The sequence below is a fragment of the Mastacembelus armatus genome, chromosome 17, assembly GCF_900324485.2.
Source record: "Mastacembelus armatus chromosome 17, fMasArm1.2, whole genome shotgun sequence".
Classification (NCBI taxonomy): domain Eukaryota; kingdom Metazoa; phylum Chordata; class Actinopteri; order Synbranchiformes; family Mastacembelidae; genus Mastacembelus; species Mastacembelus armatus.
Window position 1 is genome coordinate 14367606 of NC_046649.1, and position 26949 is coordinate 14394554.

Here is a 26949-nt window from a genome sequence, read left to right on the forward strand (position 1 = left end):
CATCACTTTGTTGGGTTTACTGCGGTCACGCTTCTATCTGATCCGACAGAGACGACGATAATTACGACAGCACGTGAATGCAGCACACTTCCTGTCTGCACAGGAACACACAAACCACCGGTCAGGCGGCACAATACGGACCAGCAATAACACAACCGCGGGCACAGCGAGCAGCTCCAACACGCATGTAGTCGGTGGTTACTTCTTTGGCCCCCTGGTTCTGATGGACTATGGACTTAACTGCGTTTGTCCAGAACTGCGCCACCGGCTGAGACTCTTCTGTCTGTAAGTAGCGTCAAACTAACCAGGCGCACCGCACGTCACCTCCCTCCTCGCCGGCCGCTTTCGGTTCTTCACCTCCGGTATCGGGTGTCTGAATGGCGGACCCGACGGAACCAGACCTGGGGAGCGTGGACGAGGAGAAGACGGAGCGTATCAACGACGCAGAGCTGGCTCTGAAAGGGATCAATATGCTCCTCAACAATGGGTTTAAGGAGAGCGACGAGCTCTTCAAGACATACAGGTCTGTGAGTGTTTTCCATCAAACACAACCACCGATGGTTCATTGTCATTTGGCCTGTTTTCTGTTAATATAATGTATCCCAGAGGAGGTTGTTAAGTGTTTTGACAGATGTGTGTAATGTTGCCACATTGTTAAGAGTGTAGAGTGCGATGTGGTCACAAACAGGATTAAACTTGTTTTAATACCCTGAGCAAATATCCACACCCAGACCCAGAGTGTAAATGAGTGGAATTAGTTAAATGTCTTCAAAGATGGTTAACCTTTCTGTCAGCTACTTCACAGCCTTTTCTCTGAAACTCAACAAGTTTGTGTTAGATTTGGCTTCATGGGGCTGCTTGTGTTTAGTTGGTTGCACCTGACGTGGCTTGTTGTGCAAAACCAAGTTGTTGGACTTGGACTAATTTAATGTTAAAATTTAAAGATTAAACTTCCTTCCCCATACCCCCCCAAAAAGAAAAAAACAAACCAGTCTACTTGGGTGTGAACAGGATAAGAAAGACTACATATACATTTGTGATTTGCTGATGAAACTAATTTTTGCTTCTTTTTTTCATGTCAATCACTGTTATTTTGGTTGACCTGGTTTAAAAGGTACACCAGTCCAAAGCTCTGCTCGCGGACCAGAGTCCGCTTCCTCGGTGCAGGATGTGGTCTGCACTCCAGTCTTTCTGTGTTGTTTTTGATGTTATCATAAGGTTTGATTATCTCTGAGAATGATTTGCTTTCATCTTGAGTGTTGATGCTGCAGAAGGGCGTCATCCTCAATACGACACTAACCCCCCCCCCGCTGGAACCTCAAAGGTCACTTAACTGACTAATTGCATCTAGCCCAAAGTGTCATGCTGTTTTGATTGCATCAGCAAAAAAGGGAAGGTAAAAAAAAAAAAAAAGACATGCAGCAACTGAGAATGAACATGTGACTGCTGGTATTACCTGCTTTATCAATGCGTGTTGCATTATGGGTGCAGGAGTTGAGGTAAATCACCACCTACTATGAAGGGATAGATGTATGATGTATTTCGCCTAATTATCACCTTTTGCCTCAACGTCTTCATATCTTTGCAGTGAATCAGTCCAGTTTCATGCAGCATGCGACACATTTGTGTTAAATCTGTGTGCATCTCGCAGTGACATTTCACTTGTCTTTATCTTCTTTTTTAGAAACTACAGTCCTTTGATGAGTTTTGGGGCCAGTTTTGTGAGTTTTCTGGTGAGTCAAGAAGCAACATCCTCAACATGGTACTGTTTCACTTTTGCAAATGCTGACTAAGGGGATTGGAAATTCCACTTTAGAAAGCAGTAGTGTTTCATGATGTGGTCCATGGTGTGCCCCTCGTGTTCTTGATGGGCACAAAGCCAGACACAAAAACAGAAGTGTGACTGACTAATGAGTTAGGGTTTGCAATGAAATATTTTTATAATCCAGTTTCAACCCATTTCATTCACAGTAATTATTCACTTCAATTTCTTTGGCTCTTGCTTTATTTTCCTGCATTCTGGACTTTAGGGTTAATCCAAAATTCAAACCAGGATTAAACTTTTTGCTCACTTTTAAGACTTGCTGATCACCAGCATTTTGGCTACAGCTGAATACATGAAGCATTGTTGTTTATCTGGTGACCTTTTTTGTAGAATGCCATGATGACGTTTGAAGAGGAGAAAATGCAGATGGCGTTTGAAGACCTCAAAGCTACAGAGAGGCTGTGTGAGAGTGACAATGCTGGCGTCATTGAAACCATTAAAAACAAGATTAAGAGGAGTGTGAGTAACAACAACAACTTCTTAAAAATCAAATGTAGAGGACAAATAAAAGTTTGTATGAAAATTAGCATTTTTTTTTATTGCATCATAATGTCCAGGTTTGCTTTTTAACTTGCCAGCATGTCTTGTCATAGCACAGTAAGTGTGAGGTGTTTGTGTGGGCAGGCGGACTCTCAGAGGTCAGGGGTGGCAGCAGTGGACCGGCTTCAGAGGCAGATCATTATTGCTGATTGCCAGGTTTACCTTGCAGTGCTGTCTTTCATCAAACAAGAGCTGGCAGGTAAGAAAACTTTAGTATTTGTTGGTTAACTATAGAGAACGCAAGTGTGAGTATGAGAACAATGAATTTTGCAGCTCTGTAGTCTGAGTTTTGATATTAACCAATGAAAAATAGATTTTAATTACCAGTACTAAAGGATTATAAAGGATGGCTTTTGTACAGACCCCAAATTTGTTCTCTTAACAGCGTACATTAAAGGAGGCTGGATCCTCCGCAAAGCCTGGAAGATGTACAACAAATGTTACAATGACATCACACATTTGCAAGAAGGCAGCAAAAGAAGGGCCTCAGAACAACAAGCGACCCAATCCCCATCTCTGTCTTCGTCGTCCTCCGAACTGTCTGACCACAGCCGCTCCTCTTCAGCCAAGCCAAGTCCGTCCCAGAGATTTGACGGTATAAGCCCAGAGGCTCTGGATCGGCTTAAGGGTTCAGTCAGTTTTGGCTACGGCCTCTTCCACCTATGTATCTCAATGGTGCCCCCACACCTATTGAAGATCGTCAACCTGCTGGGCTTCCCTGGTGACCGCCTTCAGGGCCTGTCAGCGCTCACATATGCCAGTGAGAGCAAGGACATGAAGGCCCCATTAGCTACGTGAGTATGTGAGTGAGTAAGTTTGTGCCTCTGTTTTCCGCCTGTCACTGAAGCATGAGCTGATCAGTTCAGTTCTAAACATTACAGCAAAACATGATTGTTGGAGGAAAGAACTGTGGTATTTTTGTGAGAAGTCCTGTCTTGTGTTGGTGGGGTGCAAATTTTTTATTCCATTATTCCTGTAGTATGTTTGTACTGTAGGAATAATGACTTCTATGTTAGTAATACTTGCACAAAATGTCTTTTCTGCTGTATAAAACAGTATATTTGCCCCTCATTACAGAGTCTGTGCTTCCTCTACAGCTTGGCCCTCTTGTGGTACCACACAGTAGTGCAGCCCTTCTTTGCTCTGGATGGCACAGACACACTGGCAGGTCTCACAGAAGCCAAATCCATTCTCAAACAAAGGGAGGCCATCTACCCAAACTCCTCCCTCTTCATGTTTTTCAAAGGCAGAGTCCAACGCCTTGAGGTAAATACATACTAAGAATAAACCTAATTATCTGCTGCCCTGTGGTGAATTCTTATGACTTGGGAAAACTCAATGTTGTCTCACTGAAACTTTAACTCACACTGCAATGTTCCCCTTTCTAGTGCCAGATCAGTAGTGCCTTGACATCCTTCAGTGATGCCTTAGATCTGGCCTCTGACCAGAGGGAGATTCAGCACGTGTGTTTATATGAAATAGGTACTTTTTCCCCTATCAGATTTCAAAGCACCTCACTCAGTGCTTGTCTGCATCATAATTTCTGACTGTTGAACTCTTTAGGTTGGTGCAGCATGATCGAACTCAGCTACAAAGAAGCCTACAGGGCGTTTGAGAGACTGAAGTCTGAATCCCGCTGGTCCCAGTGCTACTACGCATATTTAACTGGAGGTAGTACCAGTACAGGTGAATTAGGCTTAGCCGTCCCACTTGTTTATTGCTCATGATTCGTATTAATGAATGTGTTGTGTAGTTTGCCAGGGAGCCACGGGTGACCTGGATGGAGCTGTCGCAGTTTTTAAGGACGTTCAGAAACTTTTCAAACGCAAGAACAATCAGATAGAGTTGTTCTCCTTGAAGAGGGTGAGTATGTATCCAGCTGGTTCTTAAATGAAAAAAATCTTTCAAAGTAAAATGAGAATCATGGATGTACGGACACATTTTTTTTTTTTTTTCAGGCTGAGAAGCTAAGGAGCCCCAGTCTGCCCAGAGAACTCTGCATCCTCTCTGTGATTGAGATACTTTATCTGTGGAAAGCTCTGTCAAACTGCTCAACTGCTAAGCTGCAGACAATGATACAAGGTATGTGTAAGTTTCACTTGTGTTATGAATTCAAGCTCTGTTTGAAGGTTTTTTTTTTTTTTTTTTTTTTTTTTCTTTGTTGTGTCATTGGGAATTTTTCTCACTTTAGTGCTGCAGGGGATTGATGATGCTTCATCTGCAGGCCTGAAAAACCTGCTTCTTGGTGCAATAAACAAATGTCTTCATAATACCAAAGATGCCATTCAGGTATTTTCATGCTTAGTTGATGACATGCTGCACTCATATGGTTGTTGTAGTTAAACCGTGTGCTCATCAAAGTGAACCTCTGTGGTGATAACAGCCAGAACAGATTTGAACTAATACTGTATGTCATTTGTTTTTTCAGTTTTTCCATTTGGCTGTGAGGGATGAGGTTGGTCGCCTCACAAACTCTTATGTGCAGCCCTACTCCTGCTATGAACTGGGTTGTATGCTGCTGAACTCCCCGGAGGCAAGTATTTATTTATTTATTTTTTGTATATGTGTGTTTGAAAGAGAGAGTCTTATCTGAAATGGAGGTGGAGATGTCAGATAATCTAAATATTTAATTCTGTTTTTTCCCCCCAGACTGCAGGGAAGGGCCGAATGCTATTGCTTCAAGCCAAGGTGCAGTAGGTTTCTTTATTTGCTTTATTTTTCTCATGTGAGTGGTGAGTTGTCTGTCTCACCACTGTGGGACAGATCAATACACTCACTCCCTGATTAGGTGATAGCATATCCAGTAAAGGAGCAGTGAGGCCACTGCTTGTTTACCATTTAAGTCGGTGGATTCAGTAGAGCACCAGAAAGTGTCTCAACTTTTTTTATGCATTAAATAAAAATGAGCTAACTCTACTACATCAACCTGTGTCTACACAACTAGAGTAAACTATTGTTGCTGTGTGTGGGCTGTAGTGTCAGCCACCTGAATTGTTTTGGAGATGTGCAGCAGTGTTGACTTTGTTAGTGGTTTGGCAGCTACCAGTGACAGCACAGGCCTCAGTTATGCTGCAGTGGCTCCAACAGTCAACTCTGCACGCCTAAGCAGATGCAGCTCTGCTTGACCCAGCAGAAGCTGAACAGTAGCTATCTGCTGTTTTTTTTTTTTTTTTTTTTTTTAAGAGTATGGTGCTACCTGATTGGGCAGTGAGAACACCTATCTGACTGCGAAGCTTGTTAGTGGGCAAGAATATGGATAAAATGAACTTAAAATATTTTTTATATATATTTTTTCATGGGCTGTGCAGGAGGACTACGCCGGCTATGACTTTGAAAACAGGCTCCATGTTCGTATTCATTCAGCTCTCGCCTCTGTGAGAGCTGCAGCCCAGCCTTGACAAGTTTTACCTCCATTTCCAAATGAACTGAAAGAAAATGTCTTTGGGGGTTAAAAAACAAAAACAAAAAAAAAAAAAACACAGCACTGCTCTGGGCACTTATGTTTCCCTGTCTGTCCTAATTTATATTTATTTTCATATTCTGAGCCAATACATTATAAAATGTGTGCAATATATACAGTAAGTATTTTATTTTATGGAACACTCACGAGAGGTGTTTTACTTACCTGTTACTGTACCGCACAATAAATTAAATTGAGGCTTCAGCCTTCACATCTGCAAAGGGTCAGTTTTTCCTGATTCTCATAAGGTCAGGTCATCTATAGTAATGGCACAAAGCAATTAAAACGAATGGCTCAGCCTATGACTTTCAGAAGCTGATGTTCTTACCATGTCAGTGTTGGTAACTATATTTGTGCTGTAAAGGCTTTGCTAATCCACAGGCATAAACAGTGATTTTTTTTTTTTTTTAAGTAGTCTCTTTTTAAGCAGAATTGTTTTTATCCATGTATATATCTTTTGCACAGGTTTTAATAATATGCCAACGTCATGTTGTGCCATTTTTGAGTCGCCTAGGTGCACAGTGCTACTATTTGCTGTAATCTAGTTCTTTGTATTTAACACAATAAAATTAATATTGTAAAATTGAATATGGGTTTATCCATAATGTATGATTAGGTATCATATTTAAATGGAACACCAAGGTGGACATGATATATATAAACCATTGCCTTGGGCAACAAGAATTTCTTTATTCTGAAATGATTTACATAAAATGCTAATAAATACAATGACTTAAGTTTACTTTTGTAATAATTCTAATAGTAAAGCACTGATTGTCAGATTTATGTACAAGACTTTTTAGATATGACAAAATAAAACAGTTTAGATGATGAAATATAACCTTTGGTGTCCTTCTTGAAAATATACTATATGCTGTTCATTCAAAACTAAATGTTCTGCTGCTTTTAAAACTGGAATGTAAAGATTGAGGCAAAGCTGAAGATCACGTTTATAAATTCTGCATTACACAGTAATGGCTTACCTCATGCATTGTCTTATATAGAGCAACACCATGAAATTGATCTGCTTGTCTATGTACCTACCACTATGCTGATTTCTATGTTAGTAATACTTGTATAAAACAAAGTTTGGTGGTTTAGGATTTATGGCCTGGAATTTACATCACATGCAGATTTAATTCGCACTCAGTATACACATTGGGCAACCCATCTAGCAGGATCCCTTAGGGGTCTTCAAGTGAAACCATCTGCAAAAACGTAAATCATGAAGTAAGGAGTGCAAAGACAGGGTTTGGTTGACAGAAGTGGGGCACATTGAGGACACAGTGATATTGTGCATATCTTGATAGGCAAGAGGTTATGGTGCATGCTCCATATGCAGGAGCACAGAATATATCAGTGGTTCAAATCCAGGCAGTGACCGGTGCCACCTCTGTCTCCATGTATCCTGTGTGTATGTCTGAGCTGCCAAATAAAAGCAAAACAAATGTCACAAACCAATGGGTATTCATGTAACATTGAGCTTTTATTTAGCAACAATAGAAATTCTGTTTTATTGATACCTTTGATAAAAGAAAAAAAACAAAACAAACAGCAGCTATCCACAACATGACAGAATGAATATTCAGTGCTTAACTGGAAAGGAGGAGAGGTTTGCATAGTTACAGTGATGCACATGCATTTATTGTTATAGTTAGATTTCAATTAGGTCAATGCACATAGCTAATTATAACTACCACAAGACACACACACACACAAACATGTTTAAGTGCAGAGCTGGTGTCCCTGCCTTAGTATAGCTAGAAAAAAGTGCTACTGTGTCCACATACTCAGGTAGACTTATGTGCAACATTATTAGTGTCTATACATATTTATACAGTACATAGTTTAGGGCTTAATAATAGTTGAAACATTTTTTTGAAAAATCTTACTGTTGTACTATAGACCTTCCCTATTGCTGGATATGATAACATTTTACTTGGCCATCATCTTTGCAGGGAAACAGCCACAGACAGAATAATCTATTGCAGTAGCTTTTACAAACAAGCAGTCAGGAAAATTGCATTTAGTTAAACTATCTGCATCACCCACTCACTGTGCTGGGAAGTGGAAACAAATGCCAATGTACCAAAATAGTGTATTTTAATACTGCTCTGCTTTATAGTACAGACTTTAACAGCTAATTGATGCCCTCAGGATGCAATTATGGACTCTACTGTAGCTGTGCTGCCTGGTTTGTCTGTGTATCAATGATGAATAAAATGTTTTCATAACCAGTAGGAATTATAGACAAACTACAAACAATAAAACTGAGGTTTCTGTTCAAGCACTCCATCTAAGATGAAATATTTCTAAAATACATTCTAATTTTCCCTATACATGTCTATGCCATACTTAAGTGGTCAAGAACCATAATAAATAAGCAAAAAAAAAAAGTTCTTGTGCTTTTTTTTTGTTCAAACATCTACTGAAGAATATGCACCTCTGTGTTTTTCTGCCTTTTAAAAAAACATGTTTTAAGCATATTTTCATAAATTTAATCCTCCCTGCTGTTTTATACAATACCAACATATAATCCACAGGTGGTAAAAGAAGATATCCATGTGTGTGGTATGAGTTTGTGTTACTACTTGTTAATAGATGTCAGGCAGCTGAGGGTAGTTCCTGTCCCAGTAGCCTTTCAAGTAGAGCCAGTCCTGGGCTTTGTTGTGTGGGTTGGGTCCTTGCTGAAACCACCTAGAGATTTAACAATGAGAAGATTAATATCTAGACAGCATTTATAGATTACAGAGACAGATTAAATAATATAAGAAAACTAAGAAGAAGGAAAAAGACAAACACAAAAAGCATAACATTGGTAAGGTGCTATTGTCTACAATTGGAAAAAAGCTAAGTCTTCCTTGTTCAAACTAAAGCATCAGTATTTTGATGAGTTGAAATAACACACACAATTGCAGTTCTATAGGCAGACCAGAGGGGGGTGATGTAGTGCAGCACTTCACACAAAAGCAAACAGCAGCAAGAAAGCAAAGCTTTGAACCAAACCTTGGGCCAAGTGCAGCATTCCTTTTCAATTACAATAAAGTGGAATGCATAGTTGACAACACAAGACAATAAGAAGACATTTAATAAAAAAGCCCACAGTTAACACATGAGCAAAAACATTGGATCACATTTTTTCAGTGACTCACCTTGTCTTCCATTCCTCAGTTGCTTTGTTGCGATTTTTCCGGGCCATCCTCTGTTTTTCCTCAAGTCTCTTCTTCTCTGCACTTGCCAAGTCTGTAAAGCGTAAATGCAGAAATCTGAACAGGGCATTTAGCTGGTGTAGCGTAATGGGGACTCAAAACATGGTCATATACTGTACCTATATCTCCGTTCTCCATGGCGCAAATGTCAGGTCTGAGGCGACTGTCTGTGGGAGGAATGACTCCCTCCATGCTTTTCGTTAGCTCATTTAGCTGCATAGCGAATGTGGAGAATGCATAGAACTGCCACACAGAGAATAAAATTATCACAAAAACTGAGGGATCAAAAATGTGAGGCAGCTAAATTACACAACTACCTCGTCCGCAATTATGTGTCAGGTTATTCTTTTATAAAATTGACATTCTGATCACACCTGCCATCCCTGAGTTCTCTTACCTTGGCTGAGTTGTCGGGCCGTGGCGTTATCTTCCAGATGAGTTCACTGCCTGGAATGACCTGGACAGTCTCAGCATCGGGTGGAGGCATCTCCTCTGGTTCCTCATCCACACTGTTCTGCAGCCACAGACAAACACATATACAGCGGGTAAAATAAGTATTGAACACGTCCCCATTTTTTCTCAGTAAATATATTTCTATAGGTGTTATTGACATGAAATTTTCACCAGATGTTGCTAACGACCCATGCAATCCACACATGCAAAGAAATCAAACCATAGATGTCTATGAATTCGGTTATGTGTAATAATGTGAAATGACACAGGAAAAAAGTATTGAATGTGCTTACTGAAATTTATTTAACACTTCATAATAGTTTGTTGGTAATGACAGCTTCAAGACGCTTCCTATATGGAGAAACTAGTCACATGCATTGCTCAGGTGTAATTTTGGCCCATTCTTCCACACAAACAGTCTTCCAGTCTTGAAAGTTCAATGGGCCTCTTCTATGAACTCTGATCTTCAGTTCTTTCCATAGATTTTCAATTGGATTCAAGTCACGTGATTGTCTGGGCTATTCTAGCAGTTTCATTTTCTTTCTCTGAAACCAATTGAGAGCTTCCTTGGCTGTGTGTTTGGGATCATTGTCTTGCTGAAATGTCCACCCTACTTTTCATCTTTCATTTCAGTAAGCGCATTCAATACATTTTTCCTGTCATTTCACATTATTACACATAATTTATGGACATCTATGGTTTGATTTCCTTGCATATGTGGATTGCATGGGTTATTACCAACATCTGGTAAAATAGCACCTAATAGCACCTTTAGAAATATATTTACTGAGAAATATGGTGACATGTTCAATACTTATTTTACCCGCTGTATTAGCGCTAGTCTACCTTAAACCCATGGAGGCAGAACATAGGTACTGTAACTCTGAAAGCAGTAAAACCTGATACCTGTTTACTTCCCTTTTTGTCATCCGAGCTTTTTTTGTCAGATTTTTTGTGGGTATCAAAAGTAGCAGGGTCTACTGTGTACAAGCATTCGGTCCATTTTCCATATATTGCACAAAGCTTCTTTTTACTGTAAACACATCAAGAACAAATGTCAATAAAACTGAGCTTCAGATGTCTCTGATATGAAATAAAATATATATTTTTGTTACATTACATGTGAAAGTCAAGTACAATGTGGTAAGTAATGTGACAATACTGGACACCTAATAAATAACAAAATCCTTAGAAAATGAAGAGAACACCTTTTATCTAGGATGTATCCTTCCACTTTATGGAGCTCTTTTCCAAAGAGGCCACATGGTTTAAACGTCATGCTGCATCTCTCTCCGGTCCTGCCAGAGAATGACAGTCTGTTTACCAATTCTCCTTTACTATTCCTCCATCTGTGAGCTGAGGCTTTTAAAAATCCATGCCATAATTATCCTGCCCACATTCTTCTATTCCAATAGAAACTTTCCCTGTTCTGCTCCCATGATCAATAAGCTTGATCTTAAAGCAGACCAAGGCACTAGACAAGCATGTTTACAGACAAACATATACAGAGGACACCACAAAGACAAGTGAATTTCTTTTACTTGTGATTGATAACTTCCACGTTGCCATACTGCTCAATCCAAAGCTGACCAACAATGATGTTGTGGACACAGCAAGTGGGGTTTGTCCAGGTGTAGGCCTCATTATATCTGCACAGACAAAGACACAAAGGAAAAGACGAAAATAACTTAAGTGCACACCGCCTCAATATGAATTAAATCAGACTTACAAAGTGAATCTGTGTGTGTGCTCACTTTGGGAGCTCCAGTGTGATGATGCCTTTGGGCTCAGCTTCGATGCTCTTTCCCCAAAACCTGAGTTTGGGGTAGATGGAACCATGGAAGACAAAATCCTCCTTGAGGCCCTCAGCATGAAAGGCACTGACTGGAGGGTGATGGCTTACTTGCTCTGACACCCACCTAAAGCCCAAATCATCTCTGATGGAAAACAAAGAAATTGTTTCTACTTGTACTGTAGCAAAGGCCACTAAAAATGTAAATATTAACTAAATGCAAACAATTTTATGTATTGTTATCCGTGAATTGAAGATGGTCTGCTGTCTTACCTGATGAGCTCATAGGTCTCCCCGAGCAGTGGGTTGAAAGGCTTCCCAGTCCTCTCCCATTGTGATGCCACAGCTGACACAGCAAATGCTGCAACACACTACACAACAATGGACACTTATGACGACTAAATTACAGACAACTAATTCTATGGATTGAAACTTTGATAGAATAAAACTTTAGGAAATGCTGGAAAGCTACTCTGCTGATTTCATCCAAAATAAGTAATGACATACTGCTTTGGAGACAAACTATTCAATCTTATGTTTTTATTGAACAGTAAGCCTGAGCTTGGTGATACCTTCATCCTTTCAACAGAGTCTGTTGTGGCATTGGCTTGGTGGATGAGGTAGGTGTGCTCCATGTACTCTGTTAACCGTTGAAGGAAGCTCAGAGGCTCATTAAATATCACAGGCATGGCAATCTTTGACAACTCCTGAAATAAGAGCAGGAGAGGAGAAAAACAGCGCACAGACTTTCGTGTAAGCAGGACATATTACTGAATAGAGAAGAGCTGAAATGAAGCACTTCTATGTTAAACCTAACATATGTATAAACTAAGTACACTTTTTATCATGGGTTGAAGATTCATATGCATGTGTGCGTGGGCTGTAATGTTTCATAATATTGATGGTAAAGGTCGTTTCACAATTCAACAAAATTCTTTCAACTGTATTATTCAACATGACTGGGATGTCTGGGGCACATTTTAGGGTGTTAGGAAAGAAACCTTGACATGCACATACGACATTTAATAAAGTGTTTTACAGTTTAAAAGGGAAGACAGGCAAAACTATTTTAATTCAGCAAACATGAATGCACTCATCAACATTGTTTAAGCACACCCCGTGTCCACACTGACCTGCAGTCTGCCAAATTAATTGCATATGAGTGTGTAAGGCACATTTAATTGGGAATAAAACATTAACAGACATTAATACATGTAATTAAATCCAGCTATGAAGCGGAAGGAATCCTAGGATCCCTAAGGACTCCAGGTAAAAAGTAAAGATAAAGCACAAAACCTGACTTATCACAATTACCCAAGTTTAGAACTTACTCAACAAACCTACTTAGAAACAAATTCTCTTGTCAGCATTTATTTCCCCAGTCTGTCTGTTCTCACCATGCCAATGCACTTTTTCAGGATACTCCAGATGCTGATATCATTCCTGGAAAACATGGGAGCAGGTAGAGATGTTCTGCAGTATGGAGAGATGAAGAAACAGAATCAGTGACCCTATCATTTGCTATAATATACAGGTACCTATAATACAATAAATGCTTACACCATCATCAGATTGTTTAATTAGTGAGGAATTTACATTGATCAGAACATGTGATCTACTCTCCTCCACATTCAAAATGATACACTTTTCTAATGCAACACCAAACACAAATCTAGTTCCTGAAAACAATGAGTCAAATGCACATTGCAACCACTATTTTGCCTACTGCATTCTTATATAATATAGCTTGGCCTACCATTTGGAAAGAGACACCTGACACCTGTAAGCTAATGAGCTTTCAGCTGCTCTGGTTAAGCCTCATGCAATACCCATGACTAGATGTACAACTGCACATGTTGCTTTTTAGACTGGTTTCAAGATTCTCTCCTTATTTTTTCTTTATTTGCATATTACATTTGGCATGAAACACTTGTCACATAATTTCAATATAATAATATATTTGCATATCGTTTAGATAAATTAATGTCAGTTGTAATATTTATCTGGTCTCTGTTTGACACACAGCCAATTTCCTTCTCCCCCTAAGGTTTAGATTTTGCTGCTTATGTAAATTCAGCCTGGGTTGTGACCAAGCTCATTTTCCATTCTTGCTGACAATGTTGTGTTGACTGTTTTACAGGTATACTGGGTGGAGGCAGGTGGTGCGCTTGTTTGGAAAAGACAGCTAAAACAGCCACACAAAGAAAAGCCATTACTTCAGCTAAATAAACAGAGTTAGTGAGTGGGGGATTTACTCCATCTGTAGAATAAGCAGAGCAGCAATGCATGGCAGCCTGCTTAAAAACATTCTAGCCAAGAGGAAATCTTTCATTAGACTGAAAAACCATTTTCTAAAGTAAATGGTACCTACTGGTTTATGTCAAAAGACACATGACCTGTCGTTTTCATCACTGCTGGATAAAATCAGTTTGTGTAAATTTTGCTGATTTAGCTTAGAATATGATTTTTAAAAGAATTTATGTTATTATAGAAGTGTAATAGAAAAATGTTAAACATCTATATGTGTACCCATGTACAGACAACCAGGGACAGACTGAGTAATTCCAAATAAACAGTAACCTCATAAATCTCTAATATCCAGCACGCGCACTCACACACAAAGCTACACATATGCACACAGGGACAGTCAGCCAGTCCCCTTTTCTCCAACTCCTACTTTGAGCCAGCACATGCTAAATTATTCATGGATCACTTGTTGGATTAAGGAAGAGAGGCCAAGCCAGAAAAGGCATCCAGAGAAATGAAAGACACTGTCACATCTTCACGGAACAAAGCAGCACACACAGAGCACTGAGTTGACTGTTCGCTTGGAGAGTTGGCTCTAAAAGAAAAAAACAAACCAGGCTATTCTCTGTGGATTAGGTGCTCAAGCAAAAACACCTGATACAAAAACAAGCTGGAGTGGAAAGGTGGTATCTCATTACACCAGCTGTGCCATTTACTGACCTATCTGCTTGCTGATTGATTCTGCAACTTGTCATCAGACAACATGCCACATGTGCAAAATGTATTTAAATTACTCAGAAACATAAAGATGCTTTATATTAAATCCTGCCGTCCGCTGTCATAATTACCTTAACCTATGTCTTGCATATCAAAAAAAAAAGAACAGGTTGCCTGGAGATCATGGATGTATTTGTATTTCTGCCTGTCTCATTTCTATCATTTAAGCCAGTAAACAAGCATGACATCATTACTGGAGCGTGTCCCACCTGTGCTTATCGACTCCATTGTACTGGGCTGGTTGGTTGCCATGGTTACCCTCCCCTGACATTCCGGTAGGTCCCCTGACAGCGCAGGGATCGCGGAGGCTGCTGAGAAGGGGAGTGTCTCTCCCCTCGTCCTCTTCACAGGAATGACTGGCCACAGACAGGAAGCCGCTCACAGAAAGTTCAGACTCCGACTCTGTGAGATGACGACAAGGGCCAGATCCCAGGTCATGCCAACTGCTTGCTTGCTTGCTTGCTTTCTTGCTTGCTTTCTCTCTCTCTCTTCTCTCTCTCTCTCTCACTCACACACACACACACACACACACACACACACACAGGCGTGCACACAGATCCGAGAGGCTTGTGGCAGAAAGCTGCTGCCTCAACAGTATGCTGTCCACAAATAAGCACCTGTGCCTGAGTTCCTCTCCAACTGTCCCCTCCCTGCTTCCAGCCAAACCCCACCTGAGGATTGTGTTCCAATGAGAGGCCACAGACAGGCTTCATTTCAACACTGTTTGCTCTGTGCTGCTGGATGCTACTCCTCCCCTAACTGGCACCATCAGTGACAGTACAGGTACTGTCACATACACAAAGCATGATGGAGAACTGTATATATGCTAGTCTGAGTCTTGAACACTTATTGTAAGCACAGGTACCTGTATTTTCGATTATGTGTTGACAGAACTGAATTAAAAACAAGCAGATGCATGGCTGTACCAGGTGCTCGCAGATACAACGCTGATTCATAAACATGCTCTGTACAAACAAACTAAAATATCAAAATTTATGTAAGCAAATATTATACAAAACCTATAGTAGCCGCTATTTAATTTCTCGCTATTATCTAATAATTTGTAGTGTATTTCAAAGTCCACAGGAAAAAACAGTGCAATGCAAATTATTATTCAATTAACCTTAACTAGAGGAGAAGTAGACACAAGGAAGTGAGAACTGAAAACTGTGAAACCGTTTGGAATAAAATGTGCTGTTAGAGGCACTTGCTGTGACATGAGTATGTAATACTTTACAATTCTTACAGTTCCCCTGAGGAGTTTTCCTGTAGCAGCTACATTTATGTTCAGTGTTTATGTTCAGCTACTCACCAAAATGCATTGTTTATCTGTGAGTCCTGACAAACATGCTGAAGGCATTTTGTCCTCATAAAACATTTACAAAGCAGATTTATTTAATAAATTGTGCATTGTTTACATCCAACTTTCGAAGCTCGCACTCTTCTTCCTTGTCTTTCTGCTTTATGGTTGCCAATTAGTGCAGTAGTATGAAACCAGCAGCTGAAATGTCTGTATGCTTATGCATAATATGAATAAACTTTGTAAAAGCACTTCTCTCCTGCATTACTATTAGTCAAAACTCCACATGAGACCTATAAGAAAATCTCTGCAATGGGAGAAATTAATGAGCAATGCATTTTCACAGTACTATTTCCAGTTCAAAGTACAAGGAGAGGAAGTAGTAAAGGTAGTGCTTAATTTGTCTTGTTTATGACCCATCCAAGATGCACTATAAAACAAAGCAGATGTATTATAGGGATGTGTTGGTCACATGGAACCAAAAAAAAACTAACATGCCTGTCTAAGGGTTACTGACCTGACAAAGCATCATAAAAGTCATCTTCAGTTAGGGTACTGAGGGTAGACGACCTCCTGCTCTTACTTAGGGACTGCTTGAGTTCGTGGTGCTCAGTTGCCAGGGTCTGCAGAGCCTCAGACAGAGCTTTGTTCTTCTCTACCTCTTGCTCTAACTTCAGATTCCACACCTGCAAGCACGGGTAAACCGGACATATAACACACACAGCATATACCATAGACAAGGAAAATTAAATGGAATATATATATATATATACACATATATACAACATACAACCTAACAAATCTGCTCCATAGGTACAATCCAGACAGTGTTGGTATCACATTTGTGAGTGATTGATGGTTTAATTGATATAAAAGTATTGGTTTACAGCATTTGTGTCTTTGCTGTGCTGATGGCAGGTCATTGTTCTAACCCTGCCCACAGATCTAGTTTCCTCTAGTTGGAACCAAAAACCCCGGTGTCCAAAAGCTCTGCAGCCATGGATTGAGTGTCCCTTCAGAGCAACCTGAGCCATGCCACTGTGGGACAGACCAGATTAGTGTTTCCTTATGTCTAACACTGCTGTTGTCATTCCTTACTAACATGATAAAAAACAAGAATCCAGTTAATCTTCAAATTGATATTTCTAAACTCAAATGACCTATGTAGTATAAACAGACAAAAAAAAGCATTCAAAGCAAACTGCATGGATCATAAACAAGAAGCACCGCCTCGAGTTTAATAAAACTCCAGGAGTCACCTTGTAGAAGGCAGCGGAGTCAGAGAAACAGGAGCTTGTAAATCACACTGTAAATCTGAGACTGCAATGGAAAGCCAATGTCTCCTATTAAAAGCAAAACAAAACGTTCAGTCTAATTTTTTGTACTGTACTTACCACTTATTTGCACAGCAAGATACAGTCAACAAATGTGTTGATGAGCTCAAGCAAGTTAAAAATTTCAACCAGGTGTGTCTGTGACACACCAATATGTGATCAATAAGGATCCAAAGTAATATCTGGTCATTGTTGAGATTTTGTAATGTGCAATCTTCCCTTTCCAATGTCTGGTGAGTTTTTAAAACCATAAGGTAACAAATAAATTAAACATAAATATACATTTAATGAATTAAATTAAATATACAATATATAAACAATGGCTCTGAATGTCCCATCGCATTCAGCAGCTCCACACTGTCTCAGATGCCTGTGTGGTGTAGCTCATCACACATGATGGATGAGGGTAAAACGCTGAGTGACACATTTATTTATTTGCTGATTAGCCTTTTCTGATCAACAGGCTTAATGGCTGCTGATCCAGCCATTTTTAATGAATATTATTGATTCCAATCAACATGTGGTCGATTGGTGCAACCCTAACACCTAAGCCAAGGTTTTATTATGAACCTGCTGTTTGGAGTACATTATGCAGACCAGACTTCTTCAGTGTGCCAGGACTTGACACAGCAACTTTTCATTACAAACACACTTAGGAAAGTGAGAATGACTAATGTGCATTAATAGGTAAATACTAACTGGCAGAAGGAAAAAAAAAAAAACATCCCTATGATCAATATATTTTAAGCTACAATAAATACATTTTGAAATGACACAATCATGAGGAAGATAAATACAAACACATGGTAGCTGGTGACATTGTACAGAGGAGTAGCTAAGCATTAGCTATTGGTTAGACTAGTAGAATTATACAGTGATGGTAATTGGAAAACTGAATGGTCTTGGCTCTCAAATGAAATTGTCTAACAAGTTCAGTTCATCACTGTATTTTAACCAGAACAAAAATAATACAGATATAAGGTTGGGTCATGCTGTCAAGTATCCACCTATTTGGTTGGTTCAAAAATGCCCTAAAGTTGCACTACTTCTATGTGTTGTGAAGTGAATCACACGTTAGGACTAGAGATCAGTGTCTCATGTCACGAGGCCCAGCAGGCTTATGACAGCACAGTCTGAGGCCAATTGCAGGGCCCAGTGATACCCAGGCCCACTCACACTAAAATTATCTATGATTATTTTATGTAAACCATTATAAAAGTGAAAGACAAAAAATTGTACATGTAAGGTACATATGTATGAGCTATCTCTGATTTTCGCTTGAACTGTGACAGAAGCTTATTAGCAGATTCTTTCACACAAGGCTTATAACAGCTGTCTGGCACCTACAGTCAAAGACTTAACACTTTCACTTTTGCTGTCATCACACTTGCTATAGCGTATGTTCAGCCCAGGTCATCCTCTGTGGGGAAAGAGAAATACAGCATCAGGGTGGATGTTCTGATCCTGTTCAGTGATGCTGAATTCTTGTTTCAAAAATATCTATACAAATATCTATGGTTTTCTCAACAACTGTTTTGTTGCTGTAAGATGTGCTGTTGATCTTTAGTGTGCGTCTACTCAACAATAGCAAAAATGCATTAGGACAATGACCTAACAATAACTGTTTGACATAGGCCTATCTGATATGCATAAGTAAAGGAGCCTATTTTAACACTCCCTGTCCCAGGCAATTGGCTCAATAGTCTATCCAGGAACAGAACACTATGTTGTGTAACTATCCCAGCCAGCTCTTTCGCTCTCACTGCATCCTCTTGCCTGAGTACAAACAGCTCTATTTTAAGCCCTGCTGAGGCTGTGTGCTGTCGCTGGAGCCTGGGAGTGATGCTTCTTGGCCAACACCCCAAACGGTAGAGCGTTTACTTTATTCTAAAATTTGCTTTCTGTGCTGTAATGTTTTATAGCATTATACACTACTATAAGCATAACTAGCTGCAGATCAAACTGTACATGACAACATGGTGACTGGGAGTTAACCAACTAAAAAACTATTTAATTCAAGCATGATGTGAGAAATGCCAATAAATGCAGCAACCAATCACACAAAATAACTAGGTATTTCTCCATCTATGCAAAGCAAACCTTGGCTAAAAGGTCAGAATACAGATAAAGTTCACTTCCTTCTTATACAGATCTTATGACATGAAAAAAAAGGGGTCACCAACATGAAAATTGAACCAGCACTCAGTCTCTTCAGGGTGAGAGATGACAGTCAGTAGGTCAGTACACCCATGTGGCAATATTTGATGTAAAGGTCAAACAGCACTTTGTATGGTCTGCAATCCCTAAAGGTTTGAGGGGCGACCAGCTTTTTTTTACAGTGCAGACAAAATTATGGATAACTGCAGAGAAAAAAGAAAAGATACTATTACTGCCATTCTCCTGCCGTCAGAGCAATACAAACTGACAGATCTGCTTATCTGTGTGCCAGCACTAAGTGGCTTCACGCTGTAAGCCTCTATTTGTTTTCCTGACAGGAGTGGAAGCCTGCTGCCTGAGAAACACCAAGAAATGTTAGAGGTATGAACTGTGTTGTCTGTATGAGTTCCTGTCACCAGGGAGGTTTCTGCCAGGTACTGTCTATTTGAAGCTCAATCTTTCTGACCATGCTTTGTGAAGAAGCAAAGTCAGGAGCACAGACATCCTCCCTTTAAAAGCCACGTAGTCACCAACCAGTCTTACTGTGCCCTTCATGTACTGTATAAATGTGGCACTCCCTCTAGCATACTTTAGTTCTGCAGCAGCAGCTGAAATGGGTCACACCACATCTCCTCTGCTGAAGGGCACTACTGTAATTGCTGCAAAACCCTTTGAGCTATGAATTGTAGTTCTCTATTACACATCTGCCCGGACATCAAAGCACAATTACAAGAGAACATAAGTACTGTATATTATGTGCTCTGTAAAACAAATGTGTAAGTGGCAGTAACAAAAGCATCTGTAGCAGGACAATGAAAATGCAGGATTAGAGTTAATACTACCTAATACAGCCCACAGCAGCACTGTAGGATATATAATCCAGTTAGTGCATCTAGTAGCAGTGGCTTAGCATGAGGCCAGCGCATGTGACATTCTTGTTAAAACATTTCCTTCTCATTATACTATCTGGTCGTCAGGAATTGATTCAGCATCCATTGTTATGACATTCTCAATCCTTCTTGGGTGATGAGACTGTAATGAATGTCCTCAGCCTCCATGTGATAACAATGGTGGCTTATTCCTTGTGACAGGAAGGCAGCTGATGCCAATTCATACTAAGATAATGTGGTTTGGGAATGCATACATAACTGTGTAAAAAGGCTACATTTGGGCATTGTTGGGCAAGCCAACTTCCAAAACAGAGTTTTATTGTATTTGATGCTAAATGAATTTAGTTATCTTCAATTTATACTACAAATCGGCAAAACACACACTAACACAACACACAAGATCTTAATTCCTGCTTTGCAGGTGGTTTAACACACAAAGCATTGTTACTACATACAATACTGCAACCACAATCAACACAGTCTTACCATTTTTTAAATATCGTATTTTATCCAAAGGTCAATAAGAAAAAAAAAAGGGTGGGACTGATATATGATTTCTCAATTCTTAATTTAATTTACAGTATGGTAAAACAAAAGAACTGCTGTGTTAAAATTGTTAAAACTTCCATTTATATCTTAAAAGCCAAAGTTCCTCATTTCAATTTAAGTCTGTGCCCCCTTCATGCTTTCACTTTGATAGAATTCATTACATTACAAGATGGTCTCATTAAAAAGCGATATTGACCAAGTAACATTCAGCACCTCTTCTAACATGCTCCATTTCACGCTCTGAAGTAAGATCATTAAATCCATAGGAATGACCTGTGCATATTAATGAGTAGCTTCTTCCTATGCCAACGCGTCACACTGATTCAGATCAGCACAATAAAAAAGATGAGAAGAACACCAATCTATGGCAAACTTCAAATGTCGCACACCTTGTCTTGGGACCAGTTTACTGCAAACACAGCCAGTTGTTCAGCAGATGATTAAAATAAGCAGAAGGCAAAAAAAATATAGTAAAGAACATGTGGTTTGTACCTGTGCAGATGCTGCATAAAAGTGCTGTGACTGTCCCTTCTTTCTCCTGTGCTCGGATGCTCTGGCATGTGGAAGTGTGCCTGCAAGTGAATTTTCCCCCGTGTGAGGGTGAATGCATGTATCTCCAGCTGAGCCTGTGAATATGCACGCGCTTCAGTTCCCTCACTCAATGCACAGCCTTTCCCTAGAGCGAGTGTGTGTGGATCTACATCCAAGGGTGTCCGTGTGTGTCTACACTGTTCTGCAAACTGAATGCAGACCTAAGCATAAAAGCGAATCTTGTCTGTGTCCTTTCGACAAACATGCCAGTGATTACAATACTCTTCCATTACTCCCCACCCCCCTAAGGGCACAGGACAGCCACTAGGACAGGTGGACAGGGGACACACGTGCACATACACACACACAAACATGAAATCTGATTGGTATGGAGAACCTAACGTAAGAGTGGGGGTGGTGGGCGTGTGTGTGGGGGGGTGGGGTTCGAGGATTTTGTAATCATCCAATATAATTTATTCAACCAATAAGAGCACAGCATGTGCTTCAGTACATCAGCTTCAGTATAGGAAATGATTCTTTAATATTAGATAAATTAGATGTCAGAAATTTGTCTTGCATCACAAGGAAAGCACTTTCACTTTTGTAACAAACACTACAAATAAATCCTAATAAAGTCTCTGGAGTTTTGACTGCATTGAATTATGTGTGGAATGATATGATGGCAGAAATATAATTGTAATGTATTGTGTGTGTTTGCTGAACCCTGTACATACTGATGCATGGTTTATAAAGACGATAAAAACGTTTCTCTACCTCTTCTTGTTTTGACAGCAATTCAAGGCACAGATGGAGGGCAGCACAAGTTTCGCTGGAAAGCTCACTGGTCTCCTTGGCTTTCAAGAGAAGAGGAGCAGCCAATGCTTTGCAAAAGAAAATAATTATAGATGTATTTAAAATGTGCATAGTATTATACAATGTGGCTGCAAAATACAGTTATATTCATTAACATTTTTTCAGTTAACTGATTGAACAAAATAAAGGTCCCTCTCAAAATGTCATTCATTCAAAAATAGTGTTTTCAAATTGGTTTGTTTTGTCAGTCAAAGTCTTTCAGTTCACAATAATATTCACCTAAGAAAAGCAGTAAATCCTCACATTTGAGAAGTGTGTAATGTTTAGCATTCTTCAATAAAAACCAACTTAAATAATGAATGATTTATCAAAACTGTTGAAATATATTTTCTACTGATTAAAAATAGTCACGGACCTTTGGATACAGTAATAACTGCACCGGTATGTGACAAAGTCTGGAAGCCTTACCAAAATTCTCTTCATTCTTCACCATAGATAGAAATATTGATACTTCACTCTCCAATTTCTGCTGGCAAGTGCTGGCTGCCTGCAGGAGTGCAGATCAAGAGACAAACTGTGGAGACTTCACTGCTCAATCTAACAACAAACATGGATTTTTAATGCACAGTTGAAACAAAGCACTACTATCCTACCTGATACAACAGAATATTTAAAAGTTTTGAACATAATCTTACCTGAAGGGCTTGTGTCAGACTCCCCACCTGCACACCACCTTCACCATCTTCATCAGTGATCATCTGTTCTTTAGTGCAGTGGCGAGTGCTATAGAATGAATGTGCCTCAAAAGCATCCAACCATTTCTAAGTGGACAGACATTTACATATTTGTCAGCACATAGACAAATCATTTAGCCTGTTCCAAGAGCTGTGGCTGGGTGAGCAGAAGCATAGAAGGTGAATCACATCTCACTTTTCTTGTTGCCACTGAATCAGTCTTTGAAGGCACCTTAAAATAATGAACGGTGCCATCGAGGCACTTGAGCATGAAGAAGCAATGGTCCCATGGTTTGACCTGCAATGACAAACATGACATCACTTATGGTCATGCTTGGTGCACTACATGTGAAACATGTTAAAAATTGAATGTGATCTGAAACACGTAAGAACTCAGCATCTTTGCGTAGTCATAAAGGTCAAGCTGTTACAGAATCTCAAAACTGTAAAATCTACCATGCAGTAGGCTTGTGTCAGAGACTTGCAGCCCTGTTGTCTGACGCCAGCAACTGCATCAGCCCTAGGAAACAAAAAAACAAACAAACAAAACAAAACAAAATAGATGAAAGCACAGCAGATACACACTGTATATAGTAAAATATAGCACTACAGTACAAACTGCTCAATATGGCTTTTTAAACAATGGTAAAGAAACTTCTGTACATACCATACATGAAATATATGAAGCATGTGCATAGTATGTGCATACAAATTAAGTTATCTCACTGTCTGGGATACCAGAAGAGAGTTCCACCCTCAATTACCACCCAGTGGGACCGCCAGCCAAGAAAGCGGGAACTCTGTCAAAGATACTCAAAGTCAACAACAGATCAACTGAAAAAGTCTGTGCAATCAAATGTGGAAGAGCCTGAACAAAAACATTGCCTGACATATTAAGGGTAGAAAAAAAAATACACTTCACCATCTGGGTACCTTCCAAAGAGTGCCTTCCATTTTCTGCACACCACTGCTGATATCCTTTGGGGAAAAAAAAAAAAAATTCTTAGACTTGTGCAGACTGTTTGTGATTGACGGGGCTGAAGAGTTTTTGGTGAGATGAGAATTCAGTGTATTATTATTATTATTATTATTATTATAAAACCTGCATAATTTCAGGGGTAACTAACATATATTTTAATTTGCTTAATAGCTTAGGGCTTGGCTGTGCTTTTTTTTTTTTTTTTTTTATTTCCACTGTGACTATGCAATCCTCTGTGGTGAAGCTCTGCCTGGTTCATCTGACATCCAAGCAAAAAGAAGTAATGCTGACTTACAAGGCTTCTCCTCCGCAGTCAACAGACCTAAAATGAGCATACTGTATACAAACATATGTGAAAAGACAGAAAGATAGTTTCTGTGCACCTAAATGTAGGTCAAGTTAATGCTATCTTTCTTCTAAAGGTGAATATGCAAACACTGAATCTATGATTAAGGAGCTGAACACACCAAGTACAGACTTTAAGCACAAAAAAATTTGAGTTATTAGCTAGCTGAGTGCCTACAATCACAGTGGTTAATCCGGTGGGAAACATGAATGAGCTAAGTAAATGTCATAGAAATCTGTTCATTAGATTTTTAGTTTTCCTAGCTAAGTTTAGACTCAATGGTTGTGCTAGAACAGAGGCCATCGGATCAACAAAGGAATAAAGGAATCATCCTTTGTAAACCAGATTCAAATACCAAATTTATTAGCAATCCAGTCTGAAGCTGAGGGCTCTAGTCGGACCGTACACCAGACCCACTGGCACAAAGCAGATGCACTCTTTTTGGCATAATGTGGATTACAACATCTAAAGAAAATGTTCAACAATACCTTAAATTTGTGAATGGCCACAGCTGATAATTCAAAGAGAAGTCACAGATTTATAGTTATTTGTCCTGACCTTGTCTTGATAGGCTGCTAGAAACTGTCTTAGTTCATCAATACGGACCAGGTCCAAGGCTGTCTGTCCTGCAACACAATCAGTAAAATAATAAATTGTGCATCAGGAGACACAGCATAAAACAAACAAACAAAAAAACAGAATATAGATTTTGCATGTCCATGTTTGCACAATACTTGAAAACAAAATGTGAAAACCATCATATCAGAATAATGACAAAAACAAAATAGTGATATACCATTGTTGTTTTTGATACTGGGGCTAGCTCCACATTTGAGCAGCTTTATAATGCACTGTTTCTGCCCCCTGTAGGCTGCACAGTGTAAGGGCGTGTTACCCACTGAATCCCTGCAGTGAATATCTGGAGCTTCCTTTCCACTGAGCTGGAGAACAGGAGACAGTTGAACCGTAGAAATCAACAAATCAGAAGAGAGCAACATTTACAACACTTACAAATTATCCAACTTAAATCCAGAATACACTTCAGAATTAGGGATATTTACAGCTCTGATTTTGTGCTTATTTTAAAAATATCTGTGGGTGATCTACACTGGTTTTCTCAAAACAAACAAAAACAAAGAGCAGGTTTTAAGGACAGTTGGCAGGTATTATCTTGTCTGTGGGAATCTTGGATGTAAACTTCTCACCTCCTGAGTGAGTCTCAGATCTGTGAGATCATCATCTATTATCCAAAATATGTACAATTTTACCACTGAAAAATCAGACAAGTACAACTATAATGCTGTAGTGTTTATAGTGCTGATTAATGTCAATCTGGGCAGAGATGAATACAAAATCTGCAGTTTGAGCTGTGTTTAATTATGTGAATGTTATCAAAACAAAATGACATACACAGAAATTCAGCCAAGGTTCAACAAAAGGACACTAACCAATTCAGACAGAACTGAGATGTACCCCTCTCTGGCTGCTTCCAGAAGCTTCTCCTCCCGCCGCCTCGTCTCCCTCCTCTCTGCAGCTGCGTAAACCAGAGACTGTTTTTAGAACAAGGGTAGATGACTTCAGTAATGAGAAGCCATCAGCAAAAATTCCCATCATTTCATACCCTCCAGCATTGTAATGATTTCATCATCCTCTGTGACATCTTTGGGGATTTGAGCTGTTCCATTGATTATGTTGGCACAGGCATCATACCGCAGCAGCAGCAGAACAATTTCCTTAAGGGTCCAAAGTAAATTAAAAAAAAACAAAAAACAAAGATCTGACCATAACTTGTCAGGGTCATAGGGGACAGGTAGATATTTGGTGGAATCTGTGACAGTGGTTGTAGCTGACATTAGTCTGGCTGGGAATGAAGTACATCACAAGTTTCAATGCAGACAGCAGAGAAGCAACTCAATTTCTCCTTCTTCTACCTTTCTTCCAGTGTAGGCTGCACTGTGCAGAGGTGTGTCACCCATGTTGTTTTGCAAATTCACATCAGCGCCTGCCTGCAAAGGAGTTCCATATAGGTAAGTTCACTAGCTGCAGAATATGTACTGAACATGATATTCAGATATCATTTGAACAACATAGCCCTCACCTTGAGTAACTCCTCCACAACATCACTGTGGCCAAAGTAACAGGCCAGATGGAGGGGGGTCCATCCTGAGCTGGCTTTAGACTGAGCTACAGTGACGGAAAGAAAAATAAACAGTTCACCTGTTCACCTGCTGATGTGTAACTGCCTTTGTTTTGTTTTTTTTCCCTACTTACATCTACAGTTGATGTTGAGGCAGGTGCTTTTCTCGATCCTGGACTGCAGGAGCCTTTGAATAGCTGCACAGCTTCCCTCTTTAGCATAACGGAAAAGCTGGTCCTCAGGTGTGTTTGCTTCCATAACAACTTTGGCTTCATGTGGCAGGTCCCTTACATTAAACACGTGTCCAAACAAAGCTACTAGACAGGGACACACGCGGTATTAAAGGAGTGAGTACGACTTTAATTCTTCCTCTGGCACTTCACGCTGGTCTGAGTTAATATGACAGTGATTTTAAAGTTTAATGTTACACCAACAACCACCGACCACTAAGAGTAATGAGTAACATCAGGGAGCACATTTCCCGGAACACAAACTTGCTATAAGGCTTAGCAACATAATGTAAAATGAGATAAGAACTTCAGACTCACACCTGACGATATTTACACCGGAATTCGTCCAACTTTCCTCAGCCTCTGGCCTGGTCCAGAGACACACATATACACACACACACACACACTCCACCTCTCAGCTGAAATGTGATCGTTTGCTCATCAGCTGACAGCCGTGGCCAACTATCACGTGACCAGCAGCTGCTAACCGGTGCAGAGACAAACCTGGGATAAGTTACACCCAGATCCCCCGTGTTCACAGAGATTGCATCTCCTTCTTGCATCTTAAAAATAAACAAATAAACCAAAAATAAGCAGTTTTTTCTTTTCTTTTCATGTTGTCTTCAGGTCGCTAACTTTGTTGTGA

The 26949-nt window shown here is 39.8% G+C and overlaps 2 protein-coding genes across 8 annotated transcripts; one reads left to right on the forward strand and one right to left on the reverse strand.

The window, feature by feature from the left end:
* The first annotated feature begins 377 nt into the window (after positions 1-377).
* On the forward strand, positions 378-6666 carry LOC113134022 (tetratricopeptide repeat protein 39C-like). Its single transcript, XM_026313204.2, has 14 exons — positions 378-523; positions 1685-1733; positions 2156-2284; positions 2450-2564; positions 2751-3159; positions 3463-3631; positions 3754-3847; positions 3929-4036; positions 4119-4228; positions 4324-4447; positions 4557-4654; positions 4794-4898; positions 5015-5053; positions 5674-6666. Exons 1-14 carry the CDS (start codon positions 378-380, stop codon positions 5761-5763), a joined length of 1785 nt encoding a protein of 594 aa, XP_026168989.1. The 3' UTR covers positions 5764-6666.
* Positions 6667-7384: 718 nt separating this feature from the next.
* LOC113134021 (oxysterol-binding protein-related protein 1-like) lies at positions 7385-26721 on the reverse strand. Of its 7 annotated transcripts, none has more exons than XM_026313198.2 (28): positions 26624-26721; positions 26208-26387; positions 26035-26120; positions 25868-25942; positions 25558-25669; positions 25385-25470; positions 24733-24877; positions 24495-24562; positions 23545-23589; positions 23338-23411; positions 23068-23131; positions 22808-22909; positions 22573-22698; positions 22346-22424; positions 21839-21945; positions 16121-16289; positions 14513-14705; positions 12677-12752; positions 11852-11986; positions 11553-11650; positions 11242-11424; positions 11029-11136; positions 10696-10785; positions 10394-10520; positions 9432-9548; positions 9154-9277; positions 8978-9068; positions 7385-8522 (listed from the first exon to the last, which is right to left on the reverse strand). In XM_026313198.2, exons 2-28 carry the CDS (start codon positions 26329-26331, stop codon positions 8420-8422), a joined length of 2907 nt encoding a protein of 968 aa, XP_026168983.1. In that variant the 5' UTR covers positions 26332-26387; positions 26624-26721; the 3' UTR covers positions 7385-8419. The 7 variants fall into 7 exon arrangements, with proteins under 7 accessions (XP_026168983.1, XP_026168984.1, XP_026168982.1 ...); XM_026313199.2 differs by having other exon boundaries at positions 16187-16289; positions 26208-26390; positions 26624-26715; XM_026313197.2 differs by having other exon boundaries at positions 26208-26390; positions 26624-26715.
* Between the last annotated feature and the right edge of the window lie 228 nt (positions 26722-26949).

What these genes read in the sequence shown, in the direction of transcription:
- LOC113134021 (XM_026313198.2), bottom strand. Translation starts at nt 26,331, where the DNA reads ATGGAAGCAAACACACCTGAGGACCAGCTTTTCCGTTATGCTAAAGAG. An exon ending in TTGTGGAGGAGTTACTCAAG is followed by an intron (nt 25,943 to 26,034) that starts GTGAGGGCTATG and finishes ACTCCTTTGCAG; the next exon opens with GCAGGCGCTGATGTGAATTT. An exon ending in CATGGAGAACGGAGATATAG is followed by an intron (nt 9,069 to 9,153) that starts GTACAGTATATG and finishes TACGCTTTACAG; the next exon opens with ACTTGGCAAGTGCAGAGAAG.
- LOC113134022 (XM_026313204.2), top strand. Translation starts at nt 378, where the DNA reads ATGGCGGACCCGACGGAACCAGACCTGGGGAGCGTGGACGAGGAGAAG. An exon ending in CCAGTTTTGTGAGTTTTCTG is followed by an intron (nt 1,734 to 2,155) that starts GTGAGTCAAGAA and finishes CCTTTTTTGTAG; the next exon opens with AATGCCATGATGACGTTTGA. An exon ending in GCAGAGTCCAACGCCTTGAG is followed by an intron (nt 3,632 to 3,753) that starts GTAAATACATAC and finishes TCCCCTTTCTAG; the next exon opens with TGCCAGATCAGTAGTGCCTT.